The sequence below is a fragment of the Chiloscyllium plagiosum genome, unplaced genomic scaffold (assembly GCF_037043375.1).
Source record: "Chiloscyllium plagiosum isolate Xiang-an unplaced genomic scaffold, Cpla_swu_hap1 HiC_scaffold_1, whole genome shotgun sequence".
In the NCBI taxonomy this organism is placed as follows: Eukaryota; Metazoa; Chordata; class Chondrichthyes; order Orectolobiformes; family Hemiscylliidae; genus Chiloscyllium; species Chiloscyllium plagiosum.
The window spans coordinates 170,932,060-170,951,700 of NW_028270139.1; the positions used below are offsets into that span (position 1 = coordinate 170,932,060).

The window sequence follows — 19,641 nt, forward strand, 5'->3', positions numbered from 1 at the left end:
CTCAAACATTTCAGAAGATTCCCCTGGACTCAGAACCTATTCCGCCATTAGCCATGTGGCTGATGCAGCTGCCACCCCCACACTGATTGATGATGTCACTTCCGCCCCCATCATGGCCACTCCCACAACCACTTCCACCCCTCACAATTCCTCATGCATCACACGTGACATCACTTCCGCCCCTCACATCATCGCTGATGCCACATGCTCAGGGACTTCCGCCACCCCGACTGCCGTTGTCACCACCACTTCCACCCCCACCAGCGCCACTCACCTGCATTCTGCTGACATGTCCCCCATAGACCCCACTGTCACTATCTCCACCCCCCAGAACCTCCAGGGGAACACGACCCCTGCTCCTGTCTCCACACCCATTCCCGCCACCATCACACCCACTCCAGTTACAGGTTCCGCCCCCACTCCCAGCTCTACACCCACACCAGATCCGAGCTCCCAGCCCTACCGAGTTTTCACCATCCCCGCAGACCTCCCCCTCACTAAGGACAAACGATCAGTCCTCAGCAAAGGACTCATCTTCATCCCCCTCCGCCCACGCGTCAATGAATTTAATACACGCCGTGACGTCGAACAGTTCTTCCGTCGCCTCCGAGCTTACGTTCACAATCAGGACTCCCGCCCACCTTCCGAGGACCCCTTCACCCACCTCCAACACACTGCATCCACCTGGACACCCCGTGCTGGCCTACTACCTGCCCTCGACCTCTTCATTTCCAACTGCCGCCGGGACATTAACCGCCTCAACCTGTCTACCTTCCTCCCCCACTCCAACCTCTCATCCTCACAACGCGCAGCCCTCCAATCCCTCTGCTCCAATCCCAACCTCACCATCAAGCCAGCGGATAAAGGGGGCGCAGTGGTAGTCTGGCGCACTGACCTCTACACCGCTGAAGCCAAACGTCAACTCGAGGACACCTCTTCCTACTGCCCCCTCAACCATGACCCCACCCCCCATCACCAAACCATCATCTCCCGGACCATACAGAACCTCATCACCTCAGGAGATCTCCCACCCACAGGTTCCAACCTCATAGTCCGGGAACCCCGCACTGCCCGGTTCTACCTCCTTCCCAAGATCCACAAGCCTGACCACCCTGGCCGACCCATTGTCTCTGCATGCTCCTGCCCCACTGAACTCATCTCTACCTACCTCGACACTGTCCTATCCCCCCTAGTCCAGGAACTCTCCACAGACGTTCGAGACACCACCCATCCCCTCCACCTCCTCCAAGACTTTGTTTCCCCGGCCCCCAACTCCTCATCTTCACCATGGATATCCAATCCCTCTACACCTCCATCCGCCATGACCAGGGCCTCCAAGCCCTCCGTTTTTTCCTCTCCAGACGTCCCCAACAGTACCCTTCCACCGACACTCTCATTCGTTTGGCCGAACTGGTCCTCACCCTTAACAATTTCTCCTTTGAATCCTCCCACTTCCTCCAGACCAAAGGGGTAGCCATGGGCACATGTATGGGTCCCAGCTATGCCTGTCTCTTTGTTGGCTACGTAGAGCAGTTGATCTTCCGTAATTACACCGGCACCACTCCCCACCTCTTCCTCCGCTACATTGATGACTGCATTGGCGACACCTCGTGCTCCCGTGAGGAGGTTGAGCAATTCATCAACTTCACCAACACATTCCACCCTGACCTAAAATTTACCTGGACCATCTCTGACACCTCCCTCCCCTTCCTGGACCTCTCCATCTCCATTAATGACGACCGACTTGACACTGACATTTTTTACAAACCCACCGACTCCCACAACTACCTGGATTACACCTCTTCCCACCCTACCTCTTGCAAAAATGCCATCCCGTATTCCCAATTCCTCCGCCTCCGCCGGATCTGCTCCCAGGAGAACCAGTTCCACCACAGAACACAGCAGATGGCCTCCTTCTTTAGAGACCGCAATTTCCCTTCCCACGTGGTTAAAGATGCCCTCCAACGCATCTCGTCCAAATCTCGCACCTCCGCCCTCAGACCCCACCCCTCCAACCGTAACAAGGACAGAACGCCCCTGGTGCTCACCTTCCACCCTACCAAACTTCGCATAAACCAAATCATCCGCCGACATTTCCACCACCTCCAAACAGACCCCACCACCAGGGATATATTTCCCTCCCCACCCCTTTCCGCCTTCCGCAAAGACCATTCCCTCCGTGACTACCTGGTCAGGTCCACGCCCCCCTACAACCCACCCTCCCATCCTGGCACTTTCTCCTGCCACCGCAGGAACTGTAAAACCTGCGCCCACACCTCCTCCCTCACCTCTATCCAAGGCCCTAAAGGAGCCTTCCACATCCACCAAAGTTTTACTTGCACATCCACTAATATCATTTATTGTATCCGTTGCTCCCGATGCGGTCTCCTCGAAATTGGGGAGACTGGGCGCCTCCTAGCAGAGCGCTTTAGGGAACATCTCCGGGACACCCGCACCAATCAACCACACCGCCCCGTGGCCCAACATTTCAACTCCCCCTCCCACTCTGCCGAGGACATGGAGGTCCTGGGCATCCTTCACTGCCGCTCCCTCACCACCAGACGCCTGGAGGAAGAACGCCTCACCTTCCGCCTCGGAACACTTCAGCCCCAGGGCATCAATGTGGACTTCAACAGTTTCTTCATTTCCCCTTCCCCCACCTCACCCTAGTTCTAAACTTCCAGCTCAGCACTGTCCCCATGACTTGTCCGGACTTGTCCAACCTGCCTATCTCCTTTTCCACCTATCCACTCCACCCTCTCCTCCCTGACCTATCACCTTCATCCCCTCCCCCACTCACCCATTGTACTCTATGTTACTTTCTCCCCACCCCCACCCTCCTCTAGCTTATCGCTCCAGGCTCACTGCCTTTATTCCCGAAGAAGGGCTTTTGCCCGAAACGTCGATTTCGAAGCTCCTTGGATGCTGCCTGAACTGCTGTGCTCTTCCAGCACCACTAATCCAGAATCTGGTTTCCAGCATCTGCAGTCATTGTTTTTCCCCCTCTGACTTCTGACCTTGTCCACCCCAGCTAACACTGCACCTCCACATTATGGCTATTGAGGAATTCCTGCAGAGATGTCATGAAGCAGATATTACTAAGGCCACATTTGGAGTACTGTGTACAATTCTGGTCGCAATGCTATAGGAAGGATGTTATTAAACTAGAAAGGGTGTAAAGAAGATTGACAAGAATGTAGTCTAAACTTGTGGGTTGAGTTATAAGGAAAGGCTGAATAGATTGAGTTCTTTTTTGCCTTGGAGAGTAGGAGGCCGAGGGGTGACCTTATAGAGAATTATAAAATCAAAGAATACAGATATGTTGAATCGCCAAGAACTTTTCCCCACCTAAAACTAGATGGCACAGGTTTAAGGCCAATGGAGAAAGATTGAAATGAGTGGCACATTTTCAAAAAGGGAAATGGAAAATGGAATGAGCTAGCAGAGTAAGTGGTAGGGGTGAATCCAACTAAAACATCTAAAAGACATTTGGGCACATGAATAGGAATGTTTTAGAGGAATGTGGGCCAAATGCAGCCAAATGTGAGGAGTTTAGTTTCGGAAAACTGGTTAGCATGGACAAGTTGGGCTGAACATTCTGTTTCTGTCACTCTTTCATAGTACTTATGGTTCACAAAAAATATATCTATCTCATTTAAGATTAACTGATCCTGCAACAATACTTGTTTGCGGAAGGGAGTTCCAAACCTTAACCACCCTTTGTGTGGAGTATATATTTCCAAAGATGGAGTGCCCAGATCTAGCAGTTTCAAAGTCTGACCACAACCTTTCACCTTTTAAATTATCTAATTCAACATGATAAGGAAACCCAGCAAGAATGAGCAATAAATGCTGACCTTGCCAGGGATATGCAAATTCTATATATAAATTTTAAAAAGGCATGACGCTGTTCAATGCAATGTGCTATCTCTCACCAGGGTGCTGTTTACTTCTGTCACCAGAATTCCATTTGCATCATAATACGAGATTTGAAACCCTTCAGGTATAAGGGCCCTGTAAATCGAACAGACATAGATAATAAACGCAAGTTCTCATGGTGGGGGGCAATCTTTGCCTGCCTTGTCTTCCTGTTGAATGTTTTGGTTCTTTATGTGAGGTCTTACAAATGGACTTTTAAATTCTTCTTCGAGAATTATTTGTTTAAAGCCTTCAAACTTAGTTTTCAACTTTAATGACCTCATCCAATAGTCAAATTTGTTGTGTTCTCCCCCTCAAAGTCTATCTAAATCTCTGCAGGCTGTTTCTGGAGGTTTTAAAATTCCTGGAAACCTCAGAGCATAATAAGATCATCAGAACTTGGAGCAGAATTACGCCATTCAGTCCCTCGAACTGCTCCGACATTTAATATGATCATAACTGATCCTATCTCAGCCTCAACTCCACTTTGCTGCGCACTTCCCATAACGTTTCAACCAATTACTGATTAAACATCTAGATTAGAGTGGTGCTGAAAAAGCACAGCAGTTCAGGCAGCATCCAAGGAGCAGTAAAGGGTGGAGAGATAAGTGAGAGGAGGGTGGGGGTGGGGAGAAAGTAGCATAGAGTACAATAGGTGAGTGGGGGAGGGGATGAAGGTGATAGGTGGAAAAGAAGATAGGCAGGTAGGACAAGTCATGGGGACAGTGCAAAGCTGGAAGTTTGGAACTGGGGTGAGGTGGGGGAAGGGGAAAAGAGGAAACTGGTGAATTCCACATTGATGCCCTGGGGTTGAAGTGTTCCGAGGCGGAAGATGAGACGTTCTTCCTCCAGGCGTCTGGTGGTGAGGGAGCGGCGGTGAAGGACATCCAGGACCTTCATGTCCTCGGCAGAGTGGGAGGGGGAGTTAAAATGTTGGGCCACAGGGTGGTGTGGTTGATTGGTGCTGGTGTCCCAGAGGTGTTCCCTAAAGTGCTCTGCTCGGACGCGTCCAGTCTACCCAGTGTAGAGGAGACTGCGTCGGGAGCAACAGATACAATAAATGATATTGGTGAATGTGCAGGTAAAACTTTAATGGATGTGGAAGTCTCCTTTCGGGCCTCGGATGGAGGTGAGGGAGGAGGTGTGGGCGCAGGTTTTGTAATTCCTGCGGTGGCAGGGGAAGGTGCCAGGATGGGAGGGTGGGTTGTAGGGGGGGTGTGGACCTGACCAGGTAGTCATGGAGGGAACGGACTTTGCGGAAGGCGGAAAGGGGTGGGGAGGGAAATATATCCCTGGTGGTGGGGTCTTTTTTGGAGGTGGCGGAAATGTCGGCGGATGATTTGGTTTATGCGAAGGTTGGTAGGGTGGAAGGTGAGCACCAGGGGCGTCCTGTCCTTGTTACGGTTGTAGGGGTGGGGTCTGAGGACGGAGGTGCCCGAAGGTGGGCTCATGCCCGAAATGTCGATTCTCCTGCTCCTTGGTTGCTGCCTGACCTGCTGTGCTTTTCCAGCAACACGTTTTCAGCTCTGATCTCTAGCATCTGCAGTCCTCACTTTCTCCTGATGGGGGGTGGGGTCATGGTCGAGGGGGCAGTAAGAAGAGGTGTCCTCGAGTTGGCTTTTGGCTTCAGCAGTGTAGAGGTCAATGCGCCAGACTACCACTGCGCCCCCTTTATCCGCTGGCTTGATGGTGAGGTCAGGATTGGAGCAGAGGGATTGGAGGGCTGTGTATTGTGAGGGTGAGAGGCTGGAATGGGGGAGGGGGGGTAGACAGGTTGAGGCAGTTAATGTCCCGGTGGCAGTTGGAAATGAAGAGGTCGAGGGCGGGTAATAGGCCAGCACGGGGTGTCCAGGTGGATGTAGTGTGTTGGAGGTGGGCGAAGGAATCCTCGGAAGGTGGGCGGGAGTTCTGATTGTGAAAGTAAGCTCGGAGGCAGAGGTGGCGGAAGAAGTGTTCGACGTCATGGCGTGTATTAAATTCATTGATGCGTGGGCGGAGGGGGATGAAGGTGAGTCCTTTGCTGAGGACTGATCGTTTGTCCTCAGTGAGGGGGAGGTCTGGGAGAATGGTGAAAACCCGGCAGGGCTGGGAGCTGGGATCTGGTGTGGGTATGGAGTTGGAGCGGAGCCGGTAACTGGAGTGGGTGTGGTGGTGGGGGAAATGGGGGTGGAGTCTGTCTATCTTCTCCTCGGGGAATTGGTTTAGCTCAGTTGGCTGGATCACTGATTTTCAGAGCAGTGTGATGTCAACAGTATGTATTCAATTCCACGCACCGGTTTCAGGTTACCATGAAAGACTCAACTTCCCCCGTCACTTGTGTCTGGTGGCCCTTAGCTTAAATCATTAGCAGTTGCTTCTCTCTCTAATGATAGAACAGTCCCTCTGGTCTGGTAAGACCATGGCAACACCAACCAACCAAAGTCTTCTCCTTAAATATGCTTAATATCTTGGTATCCACCACACTCTTGGTTAGACAATTCCACAGATTCACAGCCTCTTAAGAAAAGTAAATCCAGTGACCCTTTGTCTGAATTGAAGGCAGCTGGGAATTGACGGTACAATTATGCTCATGAAAAGTTGAAGGGGAAATCATGAAATGAGCAAGTTGTTGAAAACAGCAGCCAAAGAAAGAGAGTGAGAGAGATGAAGAAAAAGGGAAGCAGACAACGCAACTGCTATTTGTAAACTGAAGAAGAAGGTAATAATGGGAAGTGTGAATATTTGAAAATGGATTGGCTATGCTGGAGGGTAATAAACATGGAGGGAGTTGTTCATGTCTAATTTAGTTGAGTTTAATTTAACAATTTCGAAGTAAGTTAAATTTATTACTGAGTCCTGAGGGCTGGAATGCACCTAGGCAAAAGATAAAGTTTTGGTTGAAAAGTGTGACACTGGAAAAGCACAGCAGGTCAGACAACATCCGAAGAACAAAAGCCTTTCGTCAGGAATGTGGAGCGGAAAGGGTGCTGAGAGATAAAGAGAGTGGTGGAGATGGGACTGGGGCAAAGGTGGAAGGCGATAGGTGGATGCAGGTGGGGTGGTAATTGTGATAGGTCAGTGGGGAGGGTGGAGCAGTTAGGTGGGAAGGAAGATGGTCAGGTAGGACAGGTCAAGATGGTGGTGCTGAGTTGAACGGTTCGATCTGAGATGAGTTGGGGGGAAAGGAGATGAGGAAGTCCCAGAGAGAATAATTTCCGTGGAAAGCAGATAAGAGCAGGGAGGGACATAAAACTTTGTTGGTGGCGTCTGACTGTAGGTGGCGGATGATAATGCGCTATATCTGGAGATTAGTGGCGTGGAAGGTGAAGACCACGGGAGTCTGACTTTATTGCAGTTGGAGAGGTGGAATTTGAGGGAGGATATGTACAAAGTGGAGGAGAAGTGCTGGAGGGCATTATTGTTCACATGGGAGGGGAAATTGTGGTTATACAGATGTACAGCATGGAAACAGACCCTTTGGTCCAACCCGTCCATGCCAACCAGATATCCCAACCCACTCTAGTCCCACCTGCCTGCACCCAGCCCATATCCCTCCAAACCCTCCCATTTCATATACCCATCCAAATGGCTCTTAAATGTTGCAATTGTACCAGCCTCCACCACATCCTCTGGCAGCTCATTCCATACACGTACCACCCTCTGCGTGAAAATGTTGCCCCTTAAGCTTCTTTTATATTTTTCCCCTCTCACCCTAAACCTATGCCCTCTAGTTCTGGAATCCCTGACCCCAGTGAAAAGACTTTGTCTATTTATCCTGTCCATGCCCCTCATAATTTTGTAAACCTCTATAAGGTCACCCCTCATCCTCTGACGCTCCAGGGAAAACAGCTCCAACCTGTTCAGCCTCTCCCTGTAGCTCAGATACTCCAACCCTGGCAACATCCTTGTAAATCTTTTCTGAACCCTTTCAAGTTTCACAATATCTTTCCGATAGCAAGGAGACCAGAACTGCACGCAATATTCCAACAGTGGCCTAACCAATGTCCTTTACAGCCGCAACATGACCTCCCAACTCCTGTACTCAATACTCTGACCAATAAAGGAAAGCATATCAAATGCCTTGTTCACTATCCTATCTACCTGCGACTCGACTTTCAAGGAATTATGAACCTGCACTCCAAGGTCTCTTTGTTCTGCAACACTCCCTAGGACCTTACCATTAAGTGTATAAGTCCTGCTAAGATTTGCTTTCCCAAAGTGCAGCACCTCGCATTTATCTGAATTGAACTCCATCTGCCACTTCTCAGCCCATTGGCCCATCTGGTCCAGATCCTGTTGTAATCTGAGGTAACCCTCTTCGCTGTCCACTACACCTCCAATTTTGGTGTCAGCTGCAAACTTAATAACTGTACCTCTTATGCTCGCATCCAAATCATTTATGTAAATGACAAAAAGTAGAGGACCCAGCATCGATCCTTGTGGCACTCCACTGGTCACAGGCCTCCAGTCTGAAAAACAACCCTCCACCACCACCCTCTGTCTTCTACCTTTGAGCCAGTTCTGTATCCAAATGGCTAGTTCTCCCTGTATTCCATGAGATCTAACCTTGCTAATCAGTCTCCCATGGGGAACCTTGTCGAACGCCTTACTGAAGTGCATATAGATCACATCTACTACTCTGCCCTCATCACTCCTCTTTGTTACTTCTTCAAAAGACTCAATCAAGTTTGTGAGACATGATTTCCCACACACAAAGCCATGTTGACTAACCTGAATCAGACCTTGCCTTTCCAAATACATGTACATCCTGTCCCTCAGGATTCCCTCCAACCTCTTGCCCACCACCGATGTCAGGCTCACTGGTCTATAGCTCCCTGGCTTGTCTTTACTACCCTTCTTTGACAGTGGCACCACGTTTGCCAACCTCCAGAATTCCGGCACCTCACCTGTGACTATTGATGATACAAATATCTCAACAAGAGGCCCAGCAATCACTTCTCTAGCTTCCCACAGAGTTCTCGGGTAGACCTGATCAGGTCCTGGGAATTTATCCAGTTTTAACCGTTGAAACAAAGGGACATCTGGGATGTTCTAGAATAGAATTGCTCCTCCTAGGAGCTGATATGGCACAAGCGGAGGAATTGGGAGTAAGGGATTGTGTTTTTACAGGGGTAGGAGGAGGTGGGTTTGAAATAGATGTCTGTGTTAACTCGGTTGCCGGAGATGGAAAGGTCCAGGAAGGGGAGGAAGGTGTTGGAGATGGTTTGGAATATTGTATGCAATTCTGGTCTCCTTCCTATCAGAAGGATGTTGTGAAACTTGAAATGGTTCAGAAAAGATTTTTGAGGATGTTGCCAGGGTTGAAGGATTTGAGCTATAGAGAGAGGTTGAAAGGCGAGGGCTGTAGTCCGTGGAGCGTCAGAGGCTGGGGGGTGACCTTATAGAGGTTTACAAAATCACAAGGGGCATGGATAGGTTAAATAGACAAGGTATTTTCCCTGGGGTGGAGGAGACCAGAACTAGAGGGTATAGGTTTAGGGTGAGAGGGATAAGATAACAAGAGACTTAAGGGACAAATTTTTCATGCAGAGGATAGTGCAGGTATGGAATGGGCTGCCAGCAGAAGTGAACAAAGAACAAAGAAAATTTACAGCCCAGGAACAGGCCCTTTGGCCCTTCAAGCCTGAGCCGATCCAAATGTACTGTCTAAGCCTGTTGGTCAATTCCTAAACATCTGTATCCCTCTGCTCCCCACCTACTCATGCATCTGTCTAGACGTATCTTAAATGAGTCTACCGTGCCTGCCTCTACCATCTCTGCTGGCAACGCATTTCAAACGCCCACCACCTTAAACTTTCCACCTCTCACCTTGAAAGCATGACCTCTCATTATTGAATCCTTCATCCTGGGAAAAAGCTTGTCTCTATCCACCCTGTCTATATCCTTCATGATTTTGTAAACCTCAATCAGGTCCCCCCCTCAATCTCCTTTTTTTTTACTGAAAATAAACCTAACCTACTCAACCTCTCTTCATAGTTAACACCTTCCATACCAGGCAACATCCTTGTAAACCTTCTCTACACCCTCTCCAAAACGTCCACATCCTTTTGTAATGTGGCGCCCAGAACTGTACACAGTATTCCAAATGCAGCCAAACCAATGTACAATTTTAACATGACTTGCCAGCTCTTATACTCAATACCCCTCCCGATGAAGGCAAGCATATTATATGCCTTCTTGACCACTCTATCCAGCTGTGCAGCAACCTTCAGGGTACAATGGACCTGCACTCCCAGATCTCTCTGCCCATCAACTTTTCCCAAGGCTCTTCCATTCATTGTATAATTCGCTCTAGAATTAGACTTGCCTGAACGTATCACCTCACATTTGTCTGGATTGAAAACCATCTGCCACTTTTCCGCCCAACTCTCCAGTCTATCTATATCCTCCTGTATTCTCTGACAGTCCCTTAAGCTTTCTGCTACTCCACCAATCTTTGCGTCATCTGCAAATTTGCTGATCATTATCAACAGTGCCCTCTTCTAGATCATTTATGTATATTACAAACAACAGTGGCCCCAATACTGACCCCTGGGGAACACCACTGGCCACCTTTCTCCATTTCGAGAAACTCCTTTCAACTACTACTCTCTGTCTCCTGTTCCTCAACCAGTTCTTTATGCACCTAGCTAAAACACCCTGCACACCAAGTGGTGGAGGCTGGTACAATTGCAACATTTAAAAGGTGCTTAGATGGGTATATGGATAGGAAGTGTTTGGAGGGATATGGGCCGGGTGCTGGCAGGTAGGACTAGATTGGGTTGGGATATCTGGTTGACATGGACAAGTTGGACCAAAGCATCTGTTTTTGTGCTGTACATCTCTATGACTCTGTGAAATTGAGGTCAAGGCTAAAGGTGTTGGTGAAGTCGATGAACTTTTCAACCTCCTTGTGGGAGCACGAGGCGGAGTTGATACAGTCATCAACAAAGCCGAGGTAGTTGTGAGGAATGGTGCTGGTGTAACTGTGTAAGGTGGACTGTCCCATGTAGCCTATACAGAGGCAGGCATAGCTGGGACCCATTCCTTCAGGTAAAACTCTGGATGTGGAAGGCTCCTTTGAAACTTTTTTCTGTTCTCCTTTCAAAGATCTTCAAACAGTACATGAGAAGTCACTCAGTACATCCAATCACCACCTGGATTTTTTACCCTCCATGAAGCATGAGATGGAAACTCCACATACCTGAAGAATTCGCAGTGCTTTAGAACAGTCACTTCTCTTTTTACCCACATTTTATCATGGGTGGTAGAAGATCATAGACATTTTATTCTTAATGGATATGCTAAATCTTGCACCACAGTGTACTGCAGTCCTTGATTATAAAAGTGGCTTATGCTATAACATGGGCTAAAAACTTGCTTTACTTACTGATTTCTTCTGAGGTCGAGAGTTAATTGTTGTTCTTCGATTTCCACCCAAACTTGCAGCTTATCAGTATAGTTTTCCTATTCAACAAAAATATCTCTCATAGTGATATGCATCAAAAGTCTCTGCTTTCCTTGTTTAAAACATTTTCCAGTCCTCACTGAAAGAAATTTAATATTCCCCTCGTCACTCTGCTAAGATATTTAAGAATGTGATTTTGTTAGTCTGCTACATCTGTGGAGTGAGAAATACAATTAATATAATTTGATTTAAATGTGATTCTTTGATTCTGAAGATGAAATGTTAACTCTAGTACTTTTTCAACAGATATTGTGGGCTCTGTGGAGCTTTTACAGCACATTCTGTTTTTATTTTAGATTTCAAGCATCCACTTTATTTTGAAGCTGTGGTTACTCCATTGCAAATGCATTTAAAATTCATCTTCATTGATCCTTGTTGAAGAAACATCTTTTAAAATTATGGACCTTTGTCCAACATGATAAGCTGCATATGTAAAACTAACATTAATTAAACACATCAAAATCTTAAACCAATATTTTTATGTTACCACGGCTCTTGTTGCACAGTGGTAATGCCCCTGCCTCTAGACTAGGAAGGTCGGACTCAAGTCCCACTTGTTCCAGAGATGTGCAATGACATTTTTTAACATATTTTTTGAGAAAAGTCTCTCTCTTTGTTATGATAGTGCTCAGGAATCAAATGTAAATATCAAGCTGTTGCAATTTAGCTATGATTTTAAGTATTAAAAATATAATTATGTAAGACAATAATTGTTTACTCATTAAACTGGAGAATATGGTTACTCATCTGTGATACATTTTCGGGAGCAAATTATACCTTTTAGAAGAACAAAACTGTCTTCCAATAAAATAACACAGTTTAGTTGGTTATGTCAATGGATCAGTGGGATGTCTATTAAACCACACACAAGGAGGATTGCAACTTTAGCCCATGCGGTGTACTCAGAAGACAAATCCTAGTAGAACCAACAATTGAGTTTACAGATGGGGAGGTAATGACTAGTGATATAATCTGGAGATAAACTCAGAAATTCAGCTCAAATTCTGAGGACCCGGTTCAAATCCTGCCACAGATATTTAAGAATCTATGTAAGTTAGCTTGCTGAGCTGGAAGATTTGCTTTCAGATGTTTCATCACTTTACAAGGTAACTTCATCAGTGAGAGTCTCTAGTGAAGCACTGGTGGTATGTCCTGCCTCTCTATTTATAGGTTTTGGTTTCTTAAGGTGGGTGATGTCATGTCTGGTTCTTTTTTCAAGGGAAGGTAGATAGGATCTAAATTGATGTGTTTATTGATGGAATTCTGCTTAGAATGCCATGCCTCCAAAAATTCTCGTGAGTGTCTTTGTTTCAGTTCTCCTAGGATGCATGTGTTGTCCCAGAAAAAGTGATGTCCTTCTTTGGCTGTATGTATGGAAACTAGTGACAGTAGGATGTATTTTTTGGTGGCTAGTTGGTGTTTTGTATTCTGGTGGCAGATTGCCTATGTTTGACCAATGTAGTGTTTTTACGGTTCTCCAAAAAACAAAAAAAAAGCTTGTGCAAGTCTCTGCATTACTGCTTCCGTTATCAGCCCTGGTGTTGGTGATCCCATGGGTGTTCCATTGACTTGTTTGTAGGTTTTGTTACTCAATACAGGTCCACTAGCTCGACGATGAAGTGCATGCAATCTGCTGTTTGTGGTACTGGTTTTCCTAGTAGTGATGCCAATGTTTCTTTTGTCAGGTCAATGTTCATGTGAGGAGAAAGTGAGGTCTGCAGATGCTGGAGATCAGAGCTGGAAATTTGTTGCTGGAAAAGCGCAGCAGGTCAGGCAGCATCCAGGGAACAGGAGAATCGACGTTTCGGGCATAAGCCCTTCTTCAGGAATCATGTGAAGAGAGCTGTAACATCAAAGGAGACAACTATTTCATTCTCTTATATCTTGCTGTCTTTGATGGTATTCAGGAATTCTTAGGTGGAGTGAATGGAGTGGTGTGAATCTTCACTTAGGTGTTTGCGTGTTTGAAGTTCCTTGGCTAGTCTGTAAGTTGGTTACCAGGTAGGGAGACTATGGGTCTGAGGGGGGGCGAGATTTGTGTATTTTTGGTAATCTATAGAAGCGTGGTGTGTTGGACCCATCTGGTTTCATATTTTAGAAGTCTATCCTGATTAATTCCCCTGATTGTTTAAGTCCTGTTAGAAAGAGTGAGATTCTGTTTAGTAGTTGTGGGATTGTGTCCATCTCCACCTGCTGGTAAGTCTTGGTATCTGCAAGCAGAGCATTTGCCTTTTTAAGATGGATTTGTTTAAAATAACAGTCATCTGTCCCTTGTCTGCAGGAATTATTACAATGCTTTTGTCTTTTTTAAGTCTTTCTAAGACTTTATTTTCTTGAGAACTAAGTAAGTTTCCTTCTCTTTTTTCGGCCTAATGTAGGTGCAATAGCTTGTCTTATGGTCTACTGTGTTTCCTCTGGAAAGACCGGTTTTTTAAATGCGGATTCAAATGCTGTGAGGAAGACCTTTTTACTCGCATCTTTGTAACTGTAGTTCAACCCTCTGACTAGGACGGCTTTTTCTGTAACGCTAAGTGGATGGTCTGAAAGATTTTGTATCCAAGCATCAGTGTTGTATGAAACGTATTTTTGTGTGAGTTTATTAACTTAACTTGAAGTGTGAGTTTTTTTCTTTTTCTGTGTTTGCTGTTAAAGCTTGTGTGCTTTCTAATGCATTTGTCCATTCACAGTCAGTCATGGCAGTGAACAAAGTTTTTGGTGTGAAATCTCCAAACTGTATTAAAGGAGCTGGTTGTGAGTATTGGTTATCATTTCTTTAAGCATCCTGAGGCCATTTTATTCTTTTTTTGGCTAGTGGGGCATTGAGGAGGATTTGTAGTTTAGACATTTAGGAAGTACCTGCTTCCTGAGACATTAGCGCAGGAAGAATAGTTGTTTGTGGGTAGAGCTGTCGGATGGCAAAGTTCTCCCATCTTCAGAACAGTTTTAGTGTGTTTAACCCACATGTTCATCGAGAGCCGAAGGGCCTGTTCTGCGTTGTATTATTAGTGATTTTTAGTTCAGGGTGATAAGTATGTAAGTTAGTTCGCTGAGCTGAATGACTTGTTTTCAGACGTTTCATCACCATTCTCGGTGAGAGTCTCTGGTGAAGTGTTGGTGGCATATCCTGCCTCTCAACTTATAGGTCTTGGTTTCTTAAGATGGATGATGTCATTTCTGTTTTTTTTTCAAGGGAATGTAGATAGAATATAAATCGATATGTTTATCGATGGAGTTCTGGTTAGAATGCCATGCATCTAAGAATTCTCTTGCATGTCTTTGTTTTGCCTGTCCTAGGATGTACGTGTTGTTCCAACGTAATCTAATAATGACCATGAAATCTCTGCCAATTGTCAAGAGAAACTTACTTGGTTCATTAATGTCCTTCAGTGAAGGAAATCTGCCACCCTCACCTGGTCTAGCCTATGTGTGATTCATGACACCACAGCAATGCGGTTGACTCTCAACTGTCCTATGAAATGGTGTAGTAAGACACCGAATTGTAACAGCTATCACAAGTTCTCACCAAAGAAATGAAACTGGATGGGCCACCTGGCAATGAAACAGTTCTGTCCACTCTGCAAAGTTTTTATTTTCAATATTTGAGACCGAGTGCTAAAATCTGGAGAGCAGTCTCACAGACAAGTCTGACACTGTCATACTCAGGGAATCATACTTCACGATGTCCCAGACACTGTCATAACCATCATTAGCAGGGCAGGCCCAGTAGCAGAGGGCAACAAGAGGGAGCTGAAGTCTCAATGCACCAGGTCAAACATGAGCAAAGAAACTTCCTGCTGATTACCATGTGCCGTCCTACCTCAGCTGGTGAATCAGTGCTCCTCCATGTTCAACAACACTGAGGTTGGCACTGATAGTGGAAAGGGTACAGAATGCACTCTGGGTGGGAAATTTCAATGTCAGCATAGCACTGATCACACTCGTAAAGTCCTAAAAAATACTTCTGCTAGACTGGAACTGTGGTATGTAGTGAAGGAGCCAACAAGAGAGAAAAACATGTTTGACCGTAACCTCACTAATCCACCTGCCACAGCTACATCTATTTATGGCAGCATCTGGAAAAAGTGACCACTGCATAGTCCTCATGGAGTCGAAGTCTCACCTTCACAGTGATAGTACCTTACATTGCATGTGTGGCACTATCACAGTGCTAAATTGGTCAGAATTAGAACTGATCCAGCAACCCAATCCATGCATCATTGTTGGGCATCAGCAGCAGCACAATCATACTTCAATACAATCCGCACCCTCATGGATCATCATATATTTGACGCCACCATTGCCATGAAGCCAGAGGATCAGCCCTAGTTCATAAAGTATGCAGGAGGGCATGCTAGGAGCAGCACCAGGTGCATATAAAAATGAGGTGTCAAACTGGTGAAGCTACTGAATAGGGATACTTGCGTGCCTAACAGCATAAGCAGTGGATCAAATCTAAGCTCTGCAGTTCTGCCACATCCAGTCATAAATAGTGGCAGACAATCAAATAACTCACTGCAGGAGGTGGCTCCATAAATATCCCCAACCTCAATGATGGGAGAGACCAGCACATCAGTGCAAATGATACACATTTGCAACAATCTTCAGTTAAAACTGCCACAAGGGTGATCCGTGTCAGCTTCTTCTAGTGGTTTCCAGCTCACAAATATTAGTCTTCAGCCAACTTAATTCACACCATGTGATATCAATAAACAGTTAGAGACACCAGATACTGCAAAGATCATGGGTCCTGACAACATTCCAGCAATAGTACTCAAGATTTGTTCTCCAGAACTTGCCACTCCCCGAGCCAAACCGTTCCAGAACAATTACAACACTGGTAACCTACCTGACAATGTGCAAAATTGCCCAGGTATGTTGTATACAACATGTGCAGGACAAATCCAACATGACCAACTACCAACCAAACAGTCGACTCTCAATCATTAGTAAAGTGCTAATAAGCAGCACCTACTTAGCAAAAATCTGCTTAGTGACGTCCAGATTGGGTTCACCCAGGGCCACTCAGCTCCTGACTTCATTATAGCCTTGATTTAAACATTGACAAAAGAGCTGAACGACAGTGACAGCTCTTGACCTCAAGACTGTATTTGATCAAATGTAGTATCAAGGGACCCTAGCAAAACTTTAGTCAGCTGGAAACAAAGATTTTGGGTGATAGTTTCGGGCAAAAGCCCTTCCTCAGAAATTGGTCATTAACAAGGTCAGTATCTGGGAATTTGATTCCAGCAAGTCTGGGAAAGAACATGATCCAACAGTAGGAGGGCCTGGAGCTTTTTGAACTGGAACTTTCTGAGAGGAGGAGTTTGGTCCTTGATGCTATAGCATCACAGTTGGAAAATTCCTGTCTAACCTCCCATTGTCAGCTCTTGGGAGATTAGAGAATCATATAAGTTAGTTTCCATTCTACTATTCTAAGTATTATTGAATCCTCATCAGAGTGAACTGAAAAGGTAGCATTGATCGATATTTTATGTATCTGTGAAACAGTATCTGACCAGTTTGCTATTGTGCATATAATAAATGTACAGGAATCCTTTCATTCTGGAAAAGTGCCAGAGGGTAGGAATATTGTCAATGCAACACCCATTGCAGCTGAGTATTGCAACTGTTCTACCCAAAACAAGAGTGTTATGAGTGTAGCCCAGTCCATCACACAACTGGCCATACTTCTATTGACTCTACCTATACTTCCTGCTGCCTTAGGAAAGCAGCAAACATAATCAAAGGCCTCTCCAACCCTCATTACACTCTGTCCACTCTTTTCCATTAGGCAGAACATACATTCAGAAATTTGAAAACACATACTAACAGATTCAGGAACAGCTTCTTCCTCACAGTTACCAGACTTCTGAATGGACCTCTCCTTTGGCTTTGATCTTTATGTCAACAGTGTCTACAGGAATACAGCAAATGTCTACAGCAAATGTCCCCTTGTTCAAGAATGGGAATAGAGACAATTCTGGTAATTCTAGATCAGTGAATCTTAATTCTGTTCTGGGTACATTTTTGGAAAGGATTATAAGAAGTAGGATTTATAATAATCTAGAAAGGAATAATTTGATTAGGGTTAGTCAGCACCATTTTGTGAAGGGTAGGTTGTCTCACAAATCTTATTGAGTTCTTTGAGAAGGTGACCAAACAGGTGGATGAGGGTAAAACAGCTGATGTTGTGCAAACGGAATTCAGTAAAGCATTTGATAAGGTTCCCCATGGTAGGCCTATCCAGAAAATACGGAGGCTTGGGATTAAGGGTGATTTAGTGGTTTGGATCAGACATTGGCCAGCCATAAGAACACAGAACATAGAAAAGTACAGCACAGAACAGACCCTTCAGCTCATGATGTTGTGCCGAGCAATAATCCTAATCTAAAATAAAATAACCTAGCCTACGAAATGCTCAATTCACTGCTGTCCGTGTGCTTGTCCAGCAGTTGCTTAAATGTCCCGAATGACACTGCTTCCACTACAACCACTGGTAATGCAATCTACGCATTCACAACTCTCTGACGTCTCCTCTATATCTTTCTCCTTAAAACTATGACCACCAGTGGCAGTCAATCCTGCCCTGGGGAAAAATCTCTGGCTATCGACTCTACCCATGCCTCTCATTACCTTGTACACCTCGATCTCTTCCTCCTTCTCTCCAGCTTAGTCAACGTCTCTTCTAAAATATTACAGAGGAGGAAGTGCTGGATGTCTTGAAATGGCTAAAGATGGATAAATCCCCAGGACCTGATCAGGTGTACCCCAGAATTCTGTGGGAAGCTAGAGAAGTGATTGCTGGGCCTCTTGCTGAGATATTTGTATCATCGATAGTCACAGGTGAGGTGCCGGAAGACTGGAGGTTGGCTAACGTGGTTCCACTGTTTAAGAAGGGTGGTAAGGACAAGCCAGGGAAGTATAGACCCGTGAGCCTGACCTCGGTGGTGGGCAAGAGGTTGGAGGGAATCCTGAGGGACAGGATGTACATGTATTTGGAAAGGCAAGGACTGATTAGGGATAGTCAACATGGCTTTGTGCATAGGAAATCATGTCTCACAAATTTGATTGGGTTTTTTGAAGAAGTAACAAAGAGGAGTGATGAGGGCAGACCGGTAGATGTGATCTATATGCACTTCAGTAAGGCGTTCGACAAGGTTCCCCATGGGAGACTGGTTAGCAAGGTTAGATCTCACGGAATACAGGGAGAACTAGCCATTTGGATACAGAAATGGCTCAAAGGTAGAAGACAGAGGGTAGTATTGGAGGGTTGTTTTTCAGACTGGAGGCATGTGACCAGTGGAGTGTCACAAGGATCGGTGCTGGGCCCTCTACTTTTTTGTCATTTACATAAATGATTTGGATATGAACATAAGAGGTGCAGTTAGTAAGTTTGCAGCTGACACCAAAATTGGAGGTGTAGTGGACAGCGAAGAGGGTTACCTCAGATTACAACAGGATGGGCCAATGGGCTGAGATGTGGCAGATGGAGTTTAATTCAGATAAATGTGAGGTGCTGCATTTTGGGAAAGTAAATCTGAGCAGGACTTATACACTTAATGGTCAGGTCTTAGGGAGTGCTGCTGAACAAAGAGACCTTGGAGTGCAGGTTCATAGCTCCTTGAAGGTAGAGTCGCAGATAGACAGGATAGTGAAGAAGGCGTTTGATATGCTTTCCTTTATTGGTCAGAGTAATGAGTACAGAAGTTGGGAGGTCATGTTGCGGCTGTAAAGGACATTGGTTAGGCCACTGTTGGAATATTGCGTGCAATTCTGGTCTCCTTCCTATCGGAAAGATATTGTGAAACTTAAAAGGGGTCAGAAAAGATTTACAAGGATGTTGCCAGGGTTGGAGGATCTGAGCTACAGGGAGAGGCTGAACAGGCTGGGGCTGTTTTCCCTGGAGCGTCGGGGCTGAGGGGTGACCTTATAGAGGTTTACAAAATTATGAGGGGCATGGAGGGTAAATAGGCAAAGTCTTTTCACTGGGGTCAGGGAGTCCAGAACTAGAGGGCATAGGTTTAGGGTGAGAGGGGAAAGATATAAAAGAGACCTATGGGGCAACTTTTTCACACAGAGGGTGGTACGTGTATGGAATGAGCTGCCAGAGTAAGTGGTGGAGGCTCGTACAATTGCAACATTTAAGAGGCATTTTGGATGGGTATATGAATAGGAAGGGTGTGGAGGGACATGGCCGGGTGCTGGCCGGTTGGACTTGATTAGGTGGGAAATCTGGTTGGCATGGACGGGTTGGACCGAAGGGTCTGTTTCCATGC

At 45.9% G+C, this 19,641-nt stretch overlaps 1 protein-coding gene across 1 annotated transcript in view; it reads right to left on the bottom strand.

The window, feature by feature from the left end:
• The window catches only part of LOC122549379 (disintegrin and metalloproteinase domain-containing protein 8-like), a 249,455-nt gene that overhangs the window by 78,499 nt on the left and 151,315 nt on the right, over window positions 1-19,641 (bottom strand). Inside the window, exon 4 of the mRNA XM_087985954.1 lies at window positions 3,936-4,014. Within this exon, the coding sequence (XP_087842080.1) occupies window positions 3,936-4,014 (79 nt within the window). The remainder of the gene's footprint in view (window positions 1-3,935; window positions 4,015-19,641) is intronic.